The sequence below is a fragment of the Xiphophorus couchianus genome, chromosome 5 (assembly GCF_001444195.1).
Source record: "Xiphophorus couchianus chromosome 5, X_couchianus-1.0, whole genome shotgun sequence".
Lineage (NCBI taxonomy): Eukaryota > Metazoa > Chordata > Actinopteri > Cyprinodontiformes > Poeciliidae > Xiphophorus > Xiphophorus couchianus.
In genome coordinates, this window is record NC_040232.1 from 10870039 (window position 1) to 10892987 (window position 22949).

At 40.1% G+C, this 22949-nt stretch overlaps 2 protein-coding genes across 4 annotated transcripts in view; one reads left to right on the forward strand and one right to left on the reverse strand.

The window, feature by feature from the left end:
* The window catches only part of tnrc6c2 (trinucleotide repeat containing adaptor 6C2), a 55458-nt gene extending 44155 nt beyond the window's left edge, over positions 1-11303 (forward strand). For all 3 annotated transcript variants that reach the window (XM_028017041.1, XM_028017042.1, XM_028017043.1), the window contains 4 exons: positions 844-1059; positions 2223-2296; positions 2413-2552; positions 4196-11303. In XM_028017041.1, coding sequence (XP_027872842.1) covers positions 844-1059; positions 2223-2296; positions 2413-2552; positions 4196-4556 — 791 coding nt within the window. In that variant the 3' untranslated portion in view covers positions 4557-11303. The remainder of the gene's footprint in view (positions 1-843; positions 1060-2222; positions 2297-2412; positions 2553-4195) is intronic.
* A 1068-nt stretch (positions 11304-12371) lies between these two features.
* cd7al (cd7 antigen-like) lies at positions 12372-22301 on the reverse strand. The gene is made up of 5 exons (XM_028016179.1): positions 21112-22301; positions 18799-19152; positions 16088-16447; positions 13721-13830; positions 12372-13270 (listed from the first exon to the last, which is right to left on the reverse strand). The coding sequence occupies exons 1-5, from the start codon at positions 21170-21172 to the stop codon at positions 13076-13078; spliced, it is 1080 nt and encodes a 359-aa protein (XP_027871980.1). The 5' UTR covers positions 21173-22301; the 3' UTR covers positions 12372-13075.
* Positions 22302-22949: the final 648 nt, after the last annotated feature.

The window sequence follows — 22949 nt, forward strand, 5'->3', positions numbered from 1 at the left end:
ACCTCCATTACATCTCAGACCTACATATCATGTGCATCATGAATTATTTTCTTTTGTTTTAACTTTCTTTAAAATCTTGTTTCTGTTGTCTGTCTTTGCTCACAACACCACGGTCTCCACAATAACGTAGCCACTTCCCCAGTTTCTCCACTGGGAAATGGCTCTCTGCCTCCGACCAGCAGTGATTGGCCAATCAGTGACTTATCTAGCTCTTTCAGTCTGTTGTCCAGTGATGGAGAGAGCTCAGGTACTCATCCAGTAGACATCTAAGCCTTTCCCAAAACCTAACTTGTGTGTTTCTTCTTACTTATACCAGTAAAAAAAAAAAAAAAGTCAGACAACATCCTTGATGTGATTGTGAACAATCTGTGCTGCAGACCAAAAACCACAAAACAGGCCTCACCCATCCAGTCCCTGCATCAGGACCACACCCCTATCTAGTGTGTTCTGTGTGTGAAAACAATTTGTGGGTTTCTCTCTTCACTTTTATTTTTTGCTTACCTGTTTTTAAATTTTCTGTCTGTGAAACCAAGTGCAAGTTCCCCCTGTGAGATTACAGTATCTTTGTTGTAGAAGTTTGAGTGTTTTTAAGTGAAGCAGCACATGCTTGCATTTTATATTGCATGAACCTTTCTAAAAATCAGAGGGGTTTTTTTTCAAAATTTTAGAAGAATACAAACACATTTTTGCTATTTAATATTTCATTAGAGGAGGTTTATTTTGCTTTTGAAGTTCCAGTTCTAAATATAAAGCATAACATGTAGAAGCGAACCTGGCTTGGTTTTCCCTCTATGCTTAACTCTATTCTCCTTTTCTTCATGTTTTTTTTATGTGAATGTAAAGGTAAACTGACTGAAATGAAGTCTACCTGGTCCCCGGGGCCCATTGCTCAGAGCCAAGCCTCTCTGTCCCATGAGTTGTGGAAGGTTCCTCAGGGCCCGCGCAGCACCACGGCCCCGTCCCGGCCCCCACCTGGTCTCACCAACACCAAGCCCTCCTCCACGTGGGGCGGCAGCTCGTTGGGACTGGCTCAAGGCTGGAGTGCCACTTACGCCTCTGGTGAGCTCAGAGTCATTTACACTAAACTCCCATCACATGCATGCACCAATCAGCATATAAATTAAAATAAACTTTGAAATGTTTGCTAGCAGAGGTCTTCCTTTCTTTTTATTCATTTTCTGATGTTTTTTCATGCAGTCTACATCTCTAAATTGTGTTACATTGATACCTGTCAAATATAATGATACTAATAATTTTAGCTTCACAAACTACCTTTGCTGTTACTGTTTTTAATGGTTACCACAGTAACCATACTGTAGGGGCATTTTAGTCTGCTTATATTTGGTAAAAAAAATAGTTTTTAAAAAAAGCCAGAATAATGGGGAGAGTAAAGCTATTGGTCTAATTTCTATCTTTTACTTAACAAATGAACTGAGATGGCCCCTCCATTCAGACCTTCACAGTAAGAGCTTTAAGCAAATATACTTTACTGTGGAAACATTAATCAAACACTCACTGAATCCTTTCCAGCTATAAAAACACACCGTGTGATCCGTTACTTTCCCCGACGGATAAAATATGATACAGAAGCATTTTGCATGTGTTGGTTGGAGTTACTACATATTACTACTACAATTAGTGAAAGAACTGTGGTGAATTTGTACACAGCAATAATAATGCTGTTAAATCTCGGCGTTTATCTCATTGTTGTATGCAATTATAAGTGCTTCATGGTTGTGTTTTTCTTCAACTTCTGAAGAGAAGTCAGCTCAGTTTCAGCAGATTTCCTTCAAACTCGTCAGCAGAGATATCAGCATAAATCATGTTCTGTTTGATCTGTTTCACACCCATCCAGCTCATCCTCCACTGAGGAGGTGGAGGCTGTGTTCACAGGTGCAGTTCTCACATCACTCGCTTTCAAAATGTCAGCAGAACACACCCTGTTAAACTGACATTTTGGGGTTTACCACCTCCGTATGTGACCTTGCTGTGACACAAAACATCTAGTGTCATGCAGGAAATAGAAAAACCTGCTTTTATTTTTATTTTTTGTGTTTTTGTAGCGCAGACAGGAGCTGCGCAGTGAAGTATATCACAGTTTATTTGACCTTAAGCAGCCTTCACAAAAAATCTGCACATATGCTTAATGTTGAAACCAATTAATTAGTACTAAAATGCTCTCTGAGTAGCTGCAGTTGAAGAACTGAGTGTTTCTGTCGCAGAGGGAACCACGTGGAGCACAGACAGCGCCAGCAGGACCAGCAGCTGGCTGGTGCTGAGAAATCTCACCCCACAGGTACGTTTCTGTTCTTACATCCTAAAATGATTCATCTTAGGTAGAGCTGTAAACTAACTGAAATATCTGGAATAAAATCCTCTTTTTTGTTGTTTTGTTTTTTTTTTGTGTGTCAGATTGATGGTTCAACCCTGAGGACCCTGTGTATGCAGCACGGTCCCCTGATCACATTCCATCTCAACCTGACTCAGGGGAACGCTGTGGTGCGCTACAGCTCCAAGGACGAGGCCGCCAAGGCCCAGAAATCCCTGCACATGTAAGCTTCCTTCAGTCTGCAGCGATAGCATTGGAGGTCACTGAGAGCCACTCTGTTACAACTTCATGTCTCAGATAGCAGGAAGGCAGATGGAACAGGGACGGGAGAGAGAATGTACATTTCCTCAATTTAAAGTACTTTAACATTTTTTTTGTCCCAGCTTTGAAATTCGATGAGTTTTGGGGGATTTTATGTTACAGATGAACATATAACAGTGCATAGTTGTGGCCCATTTACTCTTGCACCCTTCAGAGTTCAGAGAGCATAAATCAGAAAGTTGTTCAAGACCTCCATGGTAACTCTGGAGGAGCTGCAGATCCTCTGCTCAGGTTGAAGAATCTGTCAACACTCAATAAATCTAGCCTTAATAAAAGCTCTACTGCAGGGGAAAAAAACCCACAGTTTCTATAGGGGACACAGCAAAGATTCTCTGGTCAGATAGAATTAAAATCCAACTTTTTTGCAGGCAGAATGCTTTCTATGGCAGAAAACTAGCTTCACATGACATTAAAGCATCATCCTCACAGCGAAATGTGGTAGTGGCAGCATCATTCTGTGAGTTGCAGGGAAGCTAAATACAACTCTTCCCTGACAGAAAACAAGTTAAAGGCTGACATGTTTAGGATAATCACCATAAATATACCGACATCTAAGAATATTTACGTTAGAGTGGCTCAGTCAAAGTCCAAACTTAGATCCCATTGAGAACATTTGGCAAGATGTGAAAATTATCTTCATAGATGCTTTCCACCCAATCTGACTGAGGTTGAGATAGTTTTTCAAAGAATTTGCAAAAAATATATATCCTTATGTTTAGGAAGCTGGTAGAGGAATAACTCCCAAAAGATACAGAGTGATTTGACAAAATATTCACTCAGGAAGATATGAATATATTTTTTGTGTGTTTGAAAACAGTTCAGAATTGTGTGCTGAGTTTGTTATTCTGTCAAACAAACCCAATTAAATAAATTTAAGCATGTGGTTGTAATGTGACAAAATGTGAAAAAGTTCAGTGGCTGTATATGGTTTTTGGAAAACTTCTGTAAAACGGGAAAATTCACTCGCCTCACTATTCCCACTGCATGTTTTCTGAATGAGTCAAGCTGCTGGAACAGAGAAAAGAAAATAAGGAAGACTTGAGGGAAACCTCATGTTGTTGCTGTCATCTTGGTGTTTTCCCATGTTTGAAGCACTTCATCTTTTCGATTCTGACCAGGCATTAATATTTCTGTTAGTGACAGTCACATGAAAGAGGAGCAGGAGGGAAGTCATGCTGCTATCAGGTGCACTTTCATACAAGTGAATTTTGTAACAGCCCACACTTTGGAAATTAAAGAAAAGACCCACTCTAGTTGTTTAGTTCTCAAGAAAAATCATCCTATTTGTAGTTGTCCAGGAAATTAAACAACTATTACTGCAGCATATTACAGCAAAATCAATTGGGAATGAAGTTGAAATGACATGAGAATAAAGACGTTATATTATGACTACAATTCTCATATTATTTCAACTTTATTCTGGTAAAGTTATGACATTATTCTCTGAATTTTATCTTTCTAATTCTCTTAGCGTGTCACAAATACTCCATCGTACTTTTTGATGTTTCTATGTCGACTAGTAATTTGATGTTTTTGTCCTGGAAGGTGTGTGCTTGGAAACACCACCATCCTGGCAGAGTTCGCCGGGGAGGAGGACGTCAACCGCTTCTTTGCACAAGGCCAGTCGCTGGGGGCAACCACCACGAGCTGGCACGCCAACCCAGGAAGCAATCAAAATCGGATGGGCGGGAACTCCCAGTCCCACTCGATTGGCCAGTGGAGCAGTGGCGGTGGCGGCGGCGGCGGTGGGAGCAAGGCCAGCGGGAGCGACCTGCTGTGGGGCGGAGTCCCCCAATACTCCAGCCTGTGGGGGCCGCCCAACGGAGAGGACGCCCGCGTGATCGGGAGCCCCACCCCCATTAACACCCTGCTGCCTGGAGATCTGCTGAGCGGAGAGTCCATGTAGTGGGCGACTCAACAATACCCAATCAGCGCCCTCTTGTGTCAGCTGCTGGTGGGGGATCGGATCAGAAGCGAAAGAAAAGTCCAAAACAGAAAAAGCAAGAGCAAAACCCAAGCAAATCATGTGGCGATAATCAGTATCAAGTGAAACTGTTTCAAACTGTGAATTGTAAATCAGAAAGCTGAGGGTCCCTGACAAAGACTGCAGACCCCCGATGCCTCTGCTTTACCCCGGTCCTCTTTCTTTTTCATTAATCTATTTTTATTTTTTTGTCTCCGTTTAGTATTTTCCAGAAACAAACTGGATTTCAGTTTCAGCATCTAAAACTGGAATTGGTCACAACAAAAAACCCTTGTAGGTGTTCCCCCCCCTCCAGTTTTTCCAGAAGTATACACAACATTTTGCGCAAAGTGTTTTTAGAAGTCGCAATCAAAGCTGCCACCTGAGACTTTTTTTTTATGAACAAACAAATGAAAATCCTCCCAAAATAACACTGAAACCAACCATTCCCAGCGTATCCATGGCCAATGATGTTGTTCAAAGACCTTTACTTGTTTTGTTTCTCAGCACTAATATTAGCCTTAAGTGCTCTCTGGCCCAGGAACTTCCCAAGCCACCTGATTTTATTCTTATTTTTGTGTTTTTTTTTTTTTTTTGTAAGTGAAGAATTAGCTGATATCTTGCACAGTTCACCTCTGAGCCAATGAGCGGTCCAGGAGGCGGTGAAGAGCTCCGGACCGCCTGACTGGCACTACCAATCATCTGCTCAGATCCTTGAACTCGTCTCAAACCTAGGGTTTGCACAAGCTGTAGACTTTTTACGTGTCAAACCCTGCCGTTTCTTATTTTCCTCTCTTGTTGTCATTTATCACAAGATATAAGCTGCGAGAAGATTAAAGCCGTGAACCTTGCTGCACGCGTGACGTCCGGTTGGATCTAATCATCACCTGAAGCCTGGACTCCAGTCGCTTACTGGTGCTTTTGTCGAATCTTTTATTTGCTCTGTTTGTCGCCGATCTGCCGATTTTTTATTATTTTTTTTTCTTTTTCAGAGGACAAACAGAAAAAAAACCTCCTCAGTTTTACTTCGATGTGACAGTTACATTGTGCAATATACACCATCAACCTTTCTTCCGTCCATGCTCCATACAGAGTCGGGGGTTTTTTTGTTTGTTTTTGTTTTCTTTTATGATTGTTGCTGATTTCAGCAAAAGACTTTGGAACTTCAAAACCCTCCCACCCCCTACTTTTTGAGAAACAAAACAATTGATTCCTTTCCAGGCCTCCAATCCCTGCAAAGCTGTTGGGGGTATAAAAGAAAAAAACTCTAAAGCAAAGAGGAAGGAGGAGGAAGAGCTGCAAACTGTACTGAAAGAACTGTAGAATGATGCACACTTCCTCTCTGCTCGCCACAGCCACACCCAACACAGACTGAAACCGCAGCGGGATTGGACGCTTCTGGTTGTCTTGGCACAATACCAAATTAGAGGTGGAGGGGGTGGCGGTTCCTAATGCAGTAGACCTACGAGTGTTCCTTGCGTTTGGTACTGTACAAACAGAAGAGACTTAAGACTTTTATAAATTCAAAGGGTTTGAGCATAGCACTTATGAAGAGCAAATCACTTCAACTGCAATCCAATAAATCAAGAAGAAAAAAAAACAGAGAGAGCAGCAGAAACTTTGCAAACCTCCTGCTCCTCTGCGTACTGTATCGATTCCATGAAAACGTGGCGGCCGCCGTTCCTCCGGTAGCAGGATGAAGGGAAGCGCGACTGACTCTGAGGCGAAGAAATGGCAGTGGGGGGGGAACAAGAAAAACTGAACTGTTTTTAAAGTGAATATCACTGTTACTCCAAAATCATTAGCCTTGTTCTGGTCCGGAGGCACGAGACTCCAGCTGTCATTCGGGAAGGAGCGGAGTGGATCCGGGATACAGGGGGTGTGTGGGGTGTGTGTCCACTGAGTGCCTAACCCTAACCTCCTCCTGGGCTCCTCAAAGACTGGCCAATCACGGCTCTCGCTCTCTCTCTCTCTTTCTCTCTCTCTGCCACACATCTCCAACTGGGAGCAGGAAGCGGGGGTCGTCCCGCCGTCTCCTCTGCCTCTCAGTCCTTTTACACAAAGATCACTTTAGCTGGAAGATGTAAGAGTCATATTCCTGGAATTTTTTGCCAGTGTACTTTGTATTGTTTGGAGAAGACCTTTGTTTTTGTTTAATGTGTGTGTGTTTGTTTTATGATTAGTCTACATGCAGTGGTCTACACGATACCTGGCTGCTGAACTAGCCCTTCACTGTTCAAATGCAGAAACACTTTGGTCAGAGGTGCCTCTGTACGCTCATCCTGTGTATTGAATGCAAAACGAGGATCAATACTACAGACCGTTAATGATTGTGTTGAACTGCTCGTGCTTTTTGTTTTCAACAGTATTCGTTAGTACTTCCAGGTAGTAATCTCGACGTGTAAAAGTTAAGGTAATCTCAGACGCGGGGGATGCAAGTGTGTGCCGCTCCGAGCTGCTGCCTCTCACCCTCTGCCCGGCTGCTACCCTGTAACCTCCTCCTTATCCTCATCCTCATCCTCAACCAGACCCAGTAGCTCTCCCCTGACCAACTGACCCTCCTATACATTTCTATGCAAAAAGAATACTAGAAAAGAGGCGGAGGGGGGTAAGGGGAGCCAAAAGTATTTTTTCTTTCTCCCCCCGTTGAGCTCCCTGTCGACACGTCAAACTGGCTGCCGCCTCCGTCGATCTTCTCTCTCCGTGCTGGAGACGTCCGTCCAGCCGAAACTCAGGGTAGGGGAGTTGATGTTTGCAAGTATGAGACGCAGCTCTCCGTATATATTTATACATATATATATATGTATATATATATTTAAAACCTAGAGCTGACGCCTCCAGTAATGCTATTAGTGCACATGAAAGTTGCCAATGTTTTGTGCCAATATGAATTAGCTGTGTCATACTGTATCTCTAACCTGTATTGGAGGAGCTTTTGCAGAGGGTGCAGAAGGCAGGAGCAGCACAAGAGTGGCAGCATCCCCTCCCTTCATCCTCTGAGACATTTGTTTTTAAATGTGTCTTTTTTTTTTAATGTTTGTTTTATTTTGGGGAAGGCCTCATGCTAAGGAGAAAAATCTTTACTCGGTTTAGGGGCTCCAGTTTGCTACAGTGCACAGTTGATGATGGGTAATCCCGGGTACATATTTTTTTAAAAACCAAAAATGAAAAAATTGCATTTTAACGTCATTTTTATGAAGTTTGACATAAAAATCTTTTTAAAAATGCTTAAAAAATCTAAATGGTTTAAAAAAAAGAGAAGAAAATCTATGATATGTTAAAGCTCTGCACTTCTAGCTGAAACGTATCCGGGTCACCAGCCTCCACCGCCGCCATCCTGAAGGGGTGGACGCAGCGGCCGGGGAGCCGTTTTGTGGATGCTGTATTTATCTCGTGTTTGTGTCCCGCTCAAAGCGGGGCCCCCACTGAACTGTACATTTCCACACACATGCCGACACACACACACACAGATAGCTTCAGGCCTCAGCCTCGCTGTCTCTTCCTCTGCAGCTACAGGAAGAGGGAGGCACCCTTCAAGAGGTACAGTCTTAAGAAAATAACAAAAAAAAAATCTCTTAAAAATGATTTGAAATTAAGAAATGAGAAAAGGCTACCTTTCAGGACTTGGAGTCCTGCAGCACACAAGCAAAAATCACTATTGCCTGTTTCTGTAACTGCCTTGATCTAAGCTCAGACAGCCGAGGAGCTCCCAGCGTTCTGTACTGACCGGAGAACCCCGACAGCGACGGGGCTTTCCCATGCTGCACCAGCACCGAGAGCCTCTCCTCTCCACAGCTCTCTAGATACCACAGCTAATGTATTCCTAATTATGTACACAGTGGCGGTTTTAGATATGGGCAGCTGCCCAGGGCGGCAATAGAAACGGGGAATCTGAGGACCAGATTAAGTCGTCTAAATCTATCAGTTGTCACCTTGGCAGGTTTTCTGCGTGGACCATTATGTGTTGAGCAGGCATTCCCTGTTGGTGCTGAGGACAGGCAAGACTCGGATCATTTCCTGCGTTTTAATTGGTCGGGAGGCAACAGATGGAGGGGCGAGACCATAGATGCAAGAACCGCAACTGTATGCATACACACACACACACACATATTGATAAATATATATTCCAACATGTGGTATCACCTCTTCAAACTTCTTGGATCGTAAACTCCGACTCTTTAGTGGTCCTGGTTTATTAAAGCCGATAAAGAGCAATATGTATTTTCCCCGCAAATAAGGGATAGAAAGGAAAGGGTTTGGGGTCGAGTGGAAGTTGATACTTGATTGATTGAAAGCGACGTCTTTCTTCTACGGAGTTAGATATGCACGTTCTGGTTTCGGAGGCGTACCACAGCACGCTTTGTGTGTGTGTGTGTGTGATTTGCCTATTTTTTAAAAAGCCCGACCCGAAGCACCTGCTAAGTTGCATATTTTACCCTGTTGTTAAATCGCAGACATATCAAAACCACAAAAAAAGTTATTTAACTAAATACTTGAATCATGGAGCGCCAATAACAATGTGAAGTCAGTAATTTTAAATTTTTTTTTCTGTCCAGCTGACAGGTACATATATGGGCTTTTTTTTTAAAGAGAATATCAGATATGTATTGCATTAGGTTACAGATTTGGAAAAGAAAACTCATCTCAGATGTTCGTATGAATGTGTGCTCTAAAAACTGTGTACTCGGCACATGGCCTGCTGTTATGTTCAACTCTGTTATGTTTTGTGTTTTGTTTTTTTTTTGGTCTAATTCATTCTGATTATCTTCTAATGTTGCACTGAGTGTCTTCTACCCCTTGCTCAGCTAATCGTAGGTAAACGCGTCTAAGGGCAAAGGGGCGATGGTGACAATTCACGTGTACATGTTTACTCAAGGACTTTTATTTTTTTTCTCTTTTGCTCCTCCCCCGTTCTATCTGTAAAAAATTATCTACCTTATAGTGGCTTTTATTGTGAGATAATCCCATCTGAGGATTATCGTGGAGTATTGCACCATTTCGTTTCAGTTACGTAAAAAAATGTAGCAAAAAACACAAAAAGAAAAATGTTTAAAAAAAAAAAAATAAAACCTTTTAAAAAAATGGAGATTAAAAAAAAAAAAAGGAAGAAGGAAACAAGTTAATTGTGGCCATAGATAGCTGTAGGACTAGTAATCCAGAAGTGAACTTGTCAGAGAAATGTAAAGGGATAAAGCATGGGAGGCGAGTTTGTTACGACTCATTTCAGAGGTGCCTATCTTTTCTTTGTTTTTGCAAAAAGCCACCTGTCGTTTACAAGCATGTCATTTGTCTGAAGCTCAAGAAAACAGGACTCTACAACAGGAATGTTCTTCAAAAGGACGAAGCTAATCTTCCATCAAAAACGGACATGAAAATCTTGCGGAACGAAGGTTTGACGCTACTTCAAAACTCTGGGATCGATCAGTGTTTGTGTCGTATTTAAAAAAGACAAAAGTTAAGTTCTCTTTTTGGTGACTATCTCTCTGTACGTGTATTGAGTTGTGATTTGATGTTTCCTGTAATACCGCGACGCAGTTCGCTCACTTTCTTGCACACTTGTTAGAAAAAATAACAAACAAACAAAAAAAAAAAAGAAAAGATGTGGATTTTTTTTGTCTCAGGAAGGCCAGGGTTCAAACCTCATCAGTTCTGCGTTTTAATGGTAGTGTGGTGAAAAACTAAAGGAACTGACAACTATTCTACTCCAAGCAATCACTAAAGTTTTATTAGTTCAAACCACAAAAGAAAAAAAAAAAGTTTTTTAGAAGTTACATGTTTACCAAATAAGACTGAGAATCAGTTGTTTTTTTTTTCCTTTGCGAAAAGTGGAGCGCTTTACACGTGAAATCCAAGTAGAAATTGCTTTACATTGGAACAATGATCAGTTGTTTGTTTAAAAGAAAAAAAATTACAAAATGGATTTTTTTTTTTTTTTCTTTCATTTCTTTTTATTTTCCATTCAGTTTTTTCGGGAGCATCGTGCAAGCCATTTTTTTCTTCTTCTTTTAATAATTTCCTGTCTATTGTAGAACATGTTTGTTCCTGCGACTAAGATGGCGTTTCCTCCCATGTAACAGGTGGTTTTTAAGTGGAGGGATGAAGCTGGTTGTAAAAGGATTCTGATCTATGCACAAGTGGGAGGGACTAGTCCAATCACCCGCAGATGTACTGCAGGTGATGGTCAACCAAGACTCTGGGCTTCGGGGTTTGATGTTTTGGGGTTATTGTTTTTTTGTTTGTTTATTTTTTTTCTCGTGTCTTTCATCTCCTCCCCCCCCCCAAAAACCCCATCTTTACCTAATGTTTAAGCAAAACATTACATTGCGTCATCATGCTGTGTAATCCTTAACCAATGAGCGCTTATCTCTCTGCTAAAGCACTGTGGGTTGTACTGAAAAAAGCCCATGACTTTTAAGGCTGTCTGTTTTTTAGGGAGAGGTGGGAGGGTCAGGGTGGGCTGTGGGGACTTTGCCTTTGCCTTTCTCTTCACTTTGGGGAAAAAAAAAAAAGCATTACGGAAAAATGTCTGTACATTTAATGCAAAGTTGTGGCTTTTAATGTTGTTCTTTTTTTCTCTCCTCATAGAATGTGATTGTTAAAAAAACATGCATTGGAAAAAAACAATGTTTCCATGAATTATGGAGCTTCTTTCAGACTATATTAATAAAATACACATTTTCTCGTCTGTTACTCGTTGTCTTGTCCTTTTCTTAAAAAACTGTGAGCAGTATTTTAAAAATTATTTCATATATCACAGTGCTGTGGAAAAGTTTTTGACCATTTTCAAGTTTGTTCTGGTTTTATTGTTAAATGTCTCCAGTCAGTGGTGTTCCACATTTTCCGTCATGCGGACCAAAATATTACATTTTAGGAACTGTATGTGTAATTTGTTGAATGCTTTACTTTTAATAAAGCAAACATGTCAAAGCCTTAAGTTTTGGATCTACAAAAAAAGGTATACAAATTTGTCAATTTTCAGCAATAACAGGATTTGAGTCACTCTTTCTTTAAAAGCACTTGTCATATTTAAATACTTTTAATAAATAATTAAGCAGAGTCAGAGATTCTCTTACACCAGTCAACTTTTGAGTTAGTCACTTTTTAGATAGATGTGGTCATATTTGCTTTAAAAAACTTAATAAACACAAATACTTTGTGTTGTACCTAATATTTTCTGTTGAGATAAGATTTGTTTTTATTGGAAATAAAAGTGCAGTTCCAAATTTTTTGCAATTCGATACGGGTTGTGCAGAAATACTATGAACTGAACTAAACTGACCCTGCAGCCTGGTCTGGGTGGACACCCGTTTTTCCACCTCAGGTCTTCAAGCGTTTCTAGGTGTGGTGGGTTCTGGTGGGGAGGTGTGACAACAAATGAAAATGAAATCCCACAAGTTTGAACTTTTAGTTTAAACAATTTTAATGAAATACAAGTAAAACAAACTATGAAGGAATGACATTGAGTTGTTTTATATATACAGTCCAATAAAAAGTATTTAGATTAAAATATTTATTTTACCTGTAAATGTTTCACGTCATCAAAAGATAAACTGACTAGATAATATATATACATATAGTTGTCTAACAGTAATTTCATTCAATATTAAGAGGGAAAAAGTAAATATCCCCTAAATATAAAACTTGACTGTGTCGACATAAACGTGAAATGTTTGCAATAACTAGCAAATAATCTTTTACATCACTCTGCCAGCCGTTAGGAGTGATATTATAATTCAGCCACAGAGACAACCTGTTATGGGTCATTCCCTATCATCCCAATTAGATTCAAGAGTAGACTTTGACTAGGCCACTCCAACACCTTTCAAGGTTTGGGGTTTTTTTTTAGGCATTCAGTGCTGAACTGGTCTCTTGGCTGACCCAAACAGGATCAGCTAAAAGAGTTGCAGTTCTTCCTCGGGATCATCTGATAAGAAGCTGAATTTATTCTTCCATCAACTGCACTGGGTCATCCAGCTCCTAAAGAAGAAATCATCTCTAGACTAACACTGTGTTTGTTTGAGGGAGTTATGTTTTTTTTAAACAGCCTTTATTAGACAGGAAGGTGGATAGTGATGAGGCAAAAGTCATCGTGCTGCAACTCGAACCTGCGACGACCGCATTGAGGACCAAGGCCTTCATACGTGGGAGGTGCTTTACCACCGCGCCACCACAGCACACTCAGTGAGTGAGTGATGTCTTGGGTTTATTTCCTGAAATAGTGCATTGGTTTCATTACAAATGTTAGAAGAAAAACAGTTTTGTCTCTTTGGCCCACAGAATATTTTTCTATTTCTAAAACATTTGCCACATTTGACAAATGTGGCAAAAGGGGAATGTGCTTTTTTTTTTTTTTTCTTGTTTGAAAGGCCACAAAAATATATTTTCTGATAGTCAATAAACAGATGTGAAAGAGTTCTGCGAATCTCAGAAAGTTTTGGGTCATCCTATTCTGATCTAACACGTCATTTCTCAGAATCCCTCCGGGGAAAGAGAGCCCCACTCGGGCTTTCATAATGGTTTCCAGGGCTGGCCCTCTTCACCGGGCAGTTTTTGTACTCGGAGGATTCGGTCAGCTTTCGGCTGGGAGACTGCATCCCGATCATCTCCTCGTAGATGGGCGCCTGAGAGTGTGTCTTGATATCCTGGCGGGTTTTACCCTGAAATACCATCGAGACGAGACAGGAAAAAAAACAAAATCAGTGAGCTGAGCAAACGACGTAAATACGAAAGCTCGATTTCCTGTGTTAAAATCAAAGTTTGTCATTCCTCAGCCCAGACAGCGTCTGTTGCTGTTAGCCCCGAAACGCCCTTAAATCCCACAGCAAAAGGTGGGAAACAGACTCTTTTTTTGTGTTTTTTTAGTAACCCTAAGAATCAACAAATATTTCAAAACTAATGACTGCAGTCCAATTTCTGTTGGTGCTCAACTTTTAAGAAAAACATGCTGACAACTTGCAGCAAAACAAATGAAACTGCTGCGGCTTTTGTGGCGAGCTGGAGAGGAACTCCTCTGGCACGCTCTCGGCTTGCAGGTGCTGATTGTAAGGCCCCCTCCCCATTTGAGCGCAGCGTCAAAGAAGCGGAACAAAACCTACAAGACCACTCACTTTACGCGCCACCACACATCCAACGAGGAGCAGGAGGAGGAAGAGGATGCCCGCAGCTCCAGACAAGGCGTAGAGCAGCATGGGGTAGCTGGAGCAGCCACACCTATCACCTGCAGAAACACGCACACAGACGATAAATACAATTGATAGTTTGAGATAACACGTGATAACAAAAGGAGTGCAATAACAGCCCATCTATGACGGCCAAGAAGCAGAAACCGCAGATTTCCTTCCTGCTCGGGCTGCAGTTTGAATGTGTTGTCATTTCTGATGGAGGGGAAAGCAGCCATAGTTAAGAGCAGAAGTATTAAAGAAGATGAAAAGATTAAGAGCAAAACCGTTCTTAGAAACCCAGATATAATCTGTTAGGAGATAAAAAAAAAAAAACAACACAAGAGGAACAACTTGACGAATGTTTTTTTTTTTACAACCAGATTCTAATACCTGTCAGCTGATTGAGTGAAAATGTAATGGAAGATTTCTGCACACTTATTCTTTGTCCCAAAAAAAGAAGCAACACTGAAAACATTTACAGCACCTTGTAAAAGTATTCACACTCCCAAGCTTTTGCACATTTCAGCCTTTTAGGACTACGAGGTGGAAGTTGCATGAAAACATTACGTGAAATATCTGTCATCTGCAAAGAGACATTTTTTCCCTCAGTCCAGGTAAATTAGACTCGTTTAGAGCCACAAGGTTACACAACCTTGTAAAACAAATTGAAAAAAGATTATTTATATAATTTTGCCAAACATCTACTCAAGAAAATCTTTCAATGAACCACAATTTAATTTCTGTTTTTGGGTTTTTAAATAACAAAAAACAACAAAAAAAAAAAAAAACATGAATCACTACATTTTCTTCAATCGAATGTTGCTATTGATGGGAATTGATGTAAAGAAAGTGAATGGTTTCTAAACTAATAAGAAAAATAGATCTAATGAATCTGAAGAACTGACACTCTCTGAAAGTTCATTTCAGCTATTCCATTTCATTATTTTAATGCAAAAACTGAAATTGTACATTGATTGTTTTTATTAAATATTATTATTCTGACACGATTCAATTTACCTGTATTTACAACCACCCCTGTATTTAGTGATCTGCATTAAATAACTCATGAAATATGTAGATAAACTGTTAGCCCGGCTGAAGTGTCATTGTGGGCATATTTCCTGTTGAGCAACTGAGGCATTATTTTCAGGTTTTTTTTTTAGTCATGGTCAAATGTTTTCATGAGATAGACATTGTGGTTTGAAACCTCACTCAAACTCAAACAGTTGTTTTTTTTAGAATAAGTCCGGGGATTTTTTAGATTAATATCTAGGGTTTACACATGAAAGGTCACAAAGAGCTTTATTAGCTTAAAAGATGATGTTGACAAAAATCCTTTTTACTTGTTTTTTTTTTTTTTTTTTTTAGGGAACTAAATAATCAGCTTAATAAGAAAACAGAAAAACAAAAGTCCAGCCAAAATTACTTAATCATCCTAATTCGCAGAGTCATCGATGTAAACGTCTTCTTGTCTTGGCAACTAAAATGTACCTCCAAAGTAAAGGTCCAGCTAGCTTACTGGCCTCACATGCGAGAGACGCATAGCTAAAATATCGCACCTGAACAGGTAGAAGTTCACCTGGTTAGAAACTTCAAACTGAGTGGTTTCATATCAACAGATAAAATGTCAAGGTTTCTGTTAGTTTGTTGAAAAATTAGAAAAGTTATAAGTGGTAATGAAACTTGCGGTCCTGCTGTGTCTCCACGTGGCCCCTGCTGATAAACTGGGCTCACTGAGCAAAATTAGTTCTTTATTTCTGATGTGCAAACATCCAGATGGAGATGATAGAACCACAGTTTTCCTCAACATTTCCACAGCCAAAATCCTAACACCAGAAATAGTGTTAGGAATTCCTTGTCAAGAACAAATTGGAAGCATAAAGAGAGCAAAGAAAATAAAACTAATTTTGTTGCTGTAGAGTTTCTGTTGCATTCCTGGGGAAAAAAAGAACAGATATAAAAAAATATATGCATATACATGTTAATTCATGTTTTTTTGTGATTGAGTTGCTGTAATTCATTTTGCAGGGGCGCTTCCTTAACCAAGGTTAAGCGTGAAGCTGATGAATGATGTGTTTGTTTCAAATTTGTGTTCTTGATTTCACATATTTTCAGCAAGGCTGCACAAATGAAACAAGTGAAAGGAGCTGGAGGTGAGGCAGTGGATACACTTGGAGAGCATTTAGTAAATCAACAGGTGTGTTAGTTGAAGCCAGAAGCATCCTGACATGTTGAGATCGGAGCCTGCGGACATTCGGTCACATTTTGCAGCCCGTTTAGACGGTAACCGGCTCAGTCGGTGATGTCACCCACCTTGGATGGAAATAAAGAACACTTGACCCTTAAGACTGGTGCTGCTGTCGGGCCTGCCGCGCAGGAGCAGCTGGCAGCTGTAGAGGGCGCTGTCCTCAGGCTGGAGCTGCAGCAGCGTCACATTGAAGGTGATGCCGCCCGGTCCGGGCGCAGACGACAGCTGGACTCTCTCAGTGGGGAACAGGGAAATGTGGCGCCTTTGAGAGTGGTAGGCCACCTCCACGGGGCCTCGGCCCCTTTGCCTGTTCAGAACCACGCCTTCCACAGCCAAGCCTTCGCTATTTGGGGTGAAACACGGAAGGACAGCGGAGTCTCCGGTGCAGGTCTGGATCAGGTCCAGGTCCACAGAGCTCGGAGCATCTCCAGGGAGAAAAGGGAATTAAATGGATGTAACGTCGGGGACGTGGTCACTTAAAGAAGATGATCATATGGAGTCTAATGTCTCTCATAATGATTTATAGGGGGGGAGTACACAAAAACACGGTTCATTACATTTTCGGGAAACATACTTCAGTCAAAGGTGAACATGAGACGTTAACATTTTCAGAAAATAGTTGGATTTTGTTGATGTGTTCAGGCATTACAGGAAGTGGAAAGTAAATAACTTAAGGGAGATTATGGTTTTGTTAAACCCACTTGGAAATGGTCAGTGTTGTTTATGCATATTTGAGTAAGACTGTGATGTTATTGTGTGACTGGACTCCCACGACATTTTGGGGCTGGTTGAATGCTAACCTATTTAACCTATTTGTCACAGTAACTGAATGAGAAACTATAATTTTTCCAATTAGCAGAAGTTAGTGAAAATGTGGAGTCCTCTTACTCTGACACTATGGTCCACTGTGGTGGTGGAGTTTAGAGTTTTGCACGTTAGTTCCACATGTAGACGTTCTGCATGTGTCCAGGTTTAAAACAATGCTGCATTCGACCAGCGAAAACTGAAACGGTCCCAGTTTGCACACCGCTCTCCAGTGAGCAGTGTTTCTATACAGAAATACAGAAACTAAGTGTCTCTTTGACACTTAGACCAAGACAAGTCCGCTTTTAAGTTGACTTTGGCTCTAAGTACACAAGTATTAGCTAATATGTGTCAGACAGAAACTGAAACCACCAGATTGAGACATTTAATTTTTTTTTTTACAAAGACAGGAATGACTGGAGGCCAGTAGAGCAGAACTTGAGTAAAGTGCGAGTTCATATTTGGTCAAATTTTTTAAATCACCCTACATACAGTAGATGCATAGTTTTATTAAACCCGTTTACCTTTGTGTGAATCTGCATACTTCCATTAACCTTTCACCTTGCTACTGGTACAACTGAAGGACAATGAAGAATATTTCTATTTCTGTTTCTATTTCTTTTACAATCATAGTCCTGTTGGGGGAGTTTGCACTTTTGGCACATCAGAAATATTATTAAAAAGGTGATTAAATATTTATGTTTGTCTGTATGTTCCTGCCTTTGGTCATTATCCCAGATCTCTTATAGGCTGGAGACATTTTAGTCTTAGTATATTTTTCTGATACGTTAAAGATCAGACAGTTTGCTGTTGATTACTAGATCTTTATCATGTTTGTCGTTCCGCTGACATGTGGCCATTTGACTGATGTAGAGCAAAGCTGGATGGTTTTATACCAAGACCAAGATGTCCAATTAAACAGATACTTTGACCCAAAAGCTATGATGACATATTTAATACTCCATTAGATCCACTTTGTCATCTGTATGTTTTTCAAAAGTTTCTTTTTTAAAACGATTGGTGAATGAACAAGAACTCGTTCATGTGAGAATTTGGCTCAGAATGTGATGGCATCATTTTACATGAGATAACCCAATAAGAGACATGACTAAGTAACATTCAAAAGGTAATGATGTTATCAATATGACCAGCTATCTAATTGTTTCTGAAGAGGAAGAGAAGACTGTCTTTACTTATGTCTTAATAATACTGATCAGTCACTTTCAGAGCTTGTGTGGTCGCCGATGTGAGGAAATGAAATTAGAAAAATGAAAACTCACATCATATGACCCTAAATATTATTAGTTTGTTTAGATTTATATAAAACCCAGAGTTTTGTTTTAATATCATCTATACTTTAAACAGTCACCAACCACTTAAAACCTGATACAAGCTCCTCTGTGTGCCAAAGACATTTTTGCACAACTGGCACGGCACCAACATGCACACTGGTGGTCAAGGATCGTTTTCACAGCTCTTACCTTAGTAGTTGTACAAATATTCAAAGCTTTTTCTTCCCTTATTCAAATAAAAATGACTGAGGAGAAATGTACCTCTTGCAGTAACAACAGCAAAGTTCCGCAGTTTAAGTCAGGTCATTGTATTGGGGGGTTGGACATGTTTGTAATCATTTATGATAACATTTTAAAAAACTTGAAAATCTCTTGGGTTTTGCTGTTTTTGTTTGGAAAAATCTCTTGAACAGATAAGAAAATATATAAAATGAACTATTTTATCTTAGTGTTTGACTCCATGTTATTTTATATTTCATGGATCAGAATAGTTTAATTGTCCGACATAAAAACTCCAGGAGCCCTTGCCCCTTCGCAGGCCTGTGTACACCCCTGCGACTGTCCATCTGGGAGAAGAGGAAACCCGGGTGGTTTCTCTGGAGGTTTCACTTCCCCACTACTTCCTGTCCCCAAGCTGTGTGCGAAGAAACGCGAGAGAGAGAAAGAGAAAAGAGACTCACCAGAGCTGACTTGGAGGAAGATTTCGGTGTTGCCTTGGATCTTTTCATCCTCTGCGCCCATTCTCTCCACCATGAACTCGCAGGTGTAGCGGTCTGTGTCGGCGGCCCTGAGCTGGGAGATGGTCACGTTGGCGGAGTAACTGCTCGGGTCCCCGCTGACGCTCACTCGGCCTTTGAAGGACTCGTTGACGGAGGCGTCGTTCTTGGTGTACTTGAAGAAGACGTCTACGGGACGGAGCCAGCTGCGCTTCAGGTAGAGGCCGAAGGGTGGCTGGCCCCTCGGCTTCATGTGGCAGTGGACGACCACCGACTCTCCCTCCAGCCGCTCCACGAACGAAACATCGCCGCAAAAAACTGAAAAATCCCATAAAGCGCCACAATGTTATGTTGCGGGTCAAATTGACCCGTGTTAAAGTTACATTTAAAAAAAAAATACTTCAAAGTTTGTTGGGTTTTTTTTTGCATGAAACATTTTGTATTTGTCTTAATAGGTGCACTCTACATATAAATTGAAAATGTATTCATTTTACACATTTGCAACACCCCCTCCCCTCCCCCCCGCGTCTACTTTTTACATGGATACTGTTCGGGTCAATTTGACCCGGCAGTCAAGTTGTAGGGTAAAAAAGATTTTTTTAAAAAAGTCAAATTCTGTATGTTTCCTTGCAGCTATGAACCATATTTCACCACACACACCCCACCACACCCATACATGCGCATGTGTACGCACACGAACCCACTTTCTCACTATTCTCTTTACTTCACTAGGAAACTGCGAGAAAGCAGGTGTTCTTACAACTTTTAACGGGAATTTTTTCTGTTCCCGTGGGCAAACTCTGCCCACACTGAGTGACACTCAGCAGAAGTGGAGGAAAACATAAATACTCTCCTCATGACTCATTTGTCATGATTTTAATCAGCGGGTCAATTTGACCCTGAACAGTATGCGTGTCTCAAGTTCAATTATAAAGATCACCCATTGAAAAAAAAAAAATCAAAATGTGATATAATTTTTTTTTACCAAAGTTCAATTTCAAGGAAATTATTAATTTTTGTGTGTCTAGGTTTTTTTCAGTGGACATAAAAAAATTTAAATTCCATTTTTTATGTCCAAATGAGTAAGTTCTCGTCATTGATCCTTTATTTGCGAGAATTTAAAAAAACATCATTGCACAAATATTGATTGAAATGGTTAGTATTGGAGTTAATAATCAGATACAAAAATGTTTTGGAGGAATCTTTTGGTTTCTGACACTATTGCATGATTAAACACTCCCCGGGTCAAATTGACCCACGAACATTATAGCTGTACCTCAGGAACGAACATAACAGGAGGGTTAAATTCTTACTTACTCTCTATTCATTTGATTTGCACGAATTTGTTTAATTTCTGGTTTAAGAGGGGAAAGAAAACGCTTTCATACAAAAATTCCTGCAATTTAGAATCAAAAGTAGTCTTTGATGACTTTTAAAGATTTGGTTTTAAACCTTCTACAAAAAAGTGATGCTGACAGTTTTTCCAGGTGTGAAAATGAAAATGCGATAACTTTTATCACTCTATGTCTTATCTTTGGTGTGGCGGGTCTTATTATTCTCTTCTACAATCTACTAGCACATTTACATACATACATACATACATAATAAGACACAAAAAGCTATCTACTAGATAAAAACAAAATGTTAAAGCTGATCATGCCGTCATTGTAGTCTCTGTTCAACTGTGTCTTTTTCTGGGTCAGTGAGCCCTCAAAGCGCAGAGAGGCAGTAGTAAAGTAAATGTTTGATCAAAGCGAAAAAGCTTTTCTGTGTTCTTGCTCACGTCAGTCTGTTTGGGAAAGCCAGGGATATAAACCCACAACGCTAACCCAACATCTGAAATGGGAGCTGAAGCGCCGGTTTGTTTTTCCTCCAACTTATACGTATCTGCATGTGTTTTTCTAGTTTTTCCTCCCCCCCATTACTTCCACACACTTGCCAAATTTCATACATTTTTATATTAAATAATGTGCATTATAGCTGAAGGTTCAGCAATTAATTTAAAAACATTGGATGGTGTTTTTGAATTTACAACTAAGGTTTGTGCTTTGTCGGCGTATTAGAGGAGTTACCAAAATGCACTTACATGTTGTTATTTTATATCAAAAGAACTTTGAATCAATTTTAAAAGTCAGAAAGAAAAATTAACCCCTCGTTGTGTTTTTCTCATTTCCCACCACGTCCATCTTCAATCTCCCGACATTATGTTTTTTCACATTAAAAAGAAAGTTTCTTGAATGAGTACACCTTGAACTTGAAAAGCAGAACCAAACTTACCAAAACCAGTAAGAGTGATGACCACAGTCCACAGACAAGCCAGGTACCGGATCCCAGTCATTCTCAATGCCACTGATACTAAAACCGATGCTGAAGAAAGACAGTGATGTAAACCATTACAACACAGGTTACATGCCGACGATTCAGACTGATATGACAAAAGTTTGGGTAACCGTAAATGAAACCAAGAAGAACCCAATGTAGCTCCACCTTCTAACCTCAAGGCCTGTGCAAGAGGAAGCACACACTAACACACACAATATAGCTTCTGTCAAACCAAATATCTTAACAATAATCCAGTGACTGTCAGAAATTGGAAAGAAAAATGTTAAGGGATACTGGACATGATCAGGCCTTATTGTTTAAAGTGATTTCACTTATCTTCCCATAAATTTGTGCACAATTCTTTAAAATTTGCATCAACTGCGTCACTTCTTCAAAAACCATTGTGTTAATTATTTGAATATTCCAGAGGAAACAATGCTGACTGTCCATCTGTGAACAGGATGTTTTCAGCTGTTTCTCAGTGATAAGTTGCATCATGGTGCATTCACCCCATATCTGTCAAAACATGAAGACTTTTACACTCACACAAACATCCAAATATGTAGAAGCTCATTCTTCTCTGACCCTTCTTGTTGGCTTCACTGTTGCATTGTCAGTCCAGTGTGTTAGGTGAACACACTAGCACTTGACAGTTGTTTTCACCTGAAATCTGCAATCATTTCCTTCATTTTGTTTCTATTGACGTCAAGATGATTGTTTCCATCATCTCTGTATGCAGTTTTTTTTTAATTTCTGATACACCTGATGTCTTCTGAGTTATTTCTGTTGATGAAGGGCTCTGTCTTATACTGAAAGTCTGAGGTGTACAGAGTGAACAGGAATAGTTAAGAGTACAGACAGGCCTCCACCTGTGTCTTCAGGAGTCTTTGACTTAATAAACCAAGCTGAATTTTGTTGAATGCATAGAAGAAATCAAAGAACAAGTGTTGCCTGCTTTTTCCAGATGTTGGTGGGTCCCAAAACCGGGCAGGATGTCTTCCACAACAATCTAATTTTGTCTTGAAGTTGTTTTCATATACTACTCAATATTTTCCTGTCTCTCTTGTTGAGCAATTCCTTCAGGTCACTGGTGATCCAGAGTTGTTAGGAGAAACAGCTCACTGTTCTGGCACCGATGGTGTTGTCCAACTAGAACACACTCATTACATCAGTAACCGCTGTGGCTGCTTCACTTGACTGACTTGCTTCTATGGAATGAGAAATAAAAAGGTTAATTATGATAAAGATCCACACATTAGTTTACATTGATGGCAGTAAACACAGTATTTATGTGTTTACTGATCATATTGTAAGGCATTATTCTCTGAATCAACTTATCTTAGCAGTGTTGCTTGCATAGATAAATGGAAAGGATTTCAAAAAGGTAACAAACCCCAGAGCCAGTTTGAAAGTTTTCATGCAAAGTAACAGTTTCACAGTAAAAGTTTAGTACAGCATTTTCCCTTCAAGAATGGGGACAGAGCTCAAACTCTGGTATTGCACAACACATCAGATTCTGTGTTGTGCAAGTCCACTCTCAAGAACTGCATCTAAATTCAGTTCACAAAGGCTACAACCAAACTCACAATTTTATTCACATTTGCTGTTAATAAAGAGCCATTTAACATTTTGAACCAAGTGAATTGGCTACTTTTAAAATGTTGAATCAACTGTGACAACACCCAGCTATAAATACTCCCAGGCTACTAGAATAAAGGAGTTACTTAAGCAGAAGCTGTCTGAACTAGCCTAAAAGACCTGAGAAATGAAACATGTCCTGATCGAAAATTTCA

Bases quoted from the DNA above. Each gene is read 5' to 3' on its own strand.
- cd7al (XM_028016179.1), bottom strand. From the start codon at position 21,172: ATGACTGGGATCCGGTACCTGGCTTGTCTGTGGACTGTGGTCATCACT. The intron at 16,448-18,798 runs GTGAGTCTCTTT...TTCTCCCTGGAG, and splicing joins CTTCCTCCAAGTCAGCTCTG to ATGCTCCGAGCTCTGTGGAC. The intron at 13,831-16,087 runs GTGGGTGACATC...GTGTTTCTGCAG, and splicing joins GTTCTTTATTTCCATCCAAG to GTGATAGGTGTGGCTGCTCC.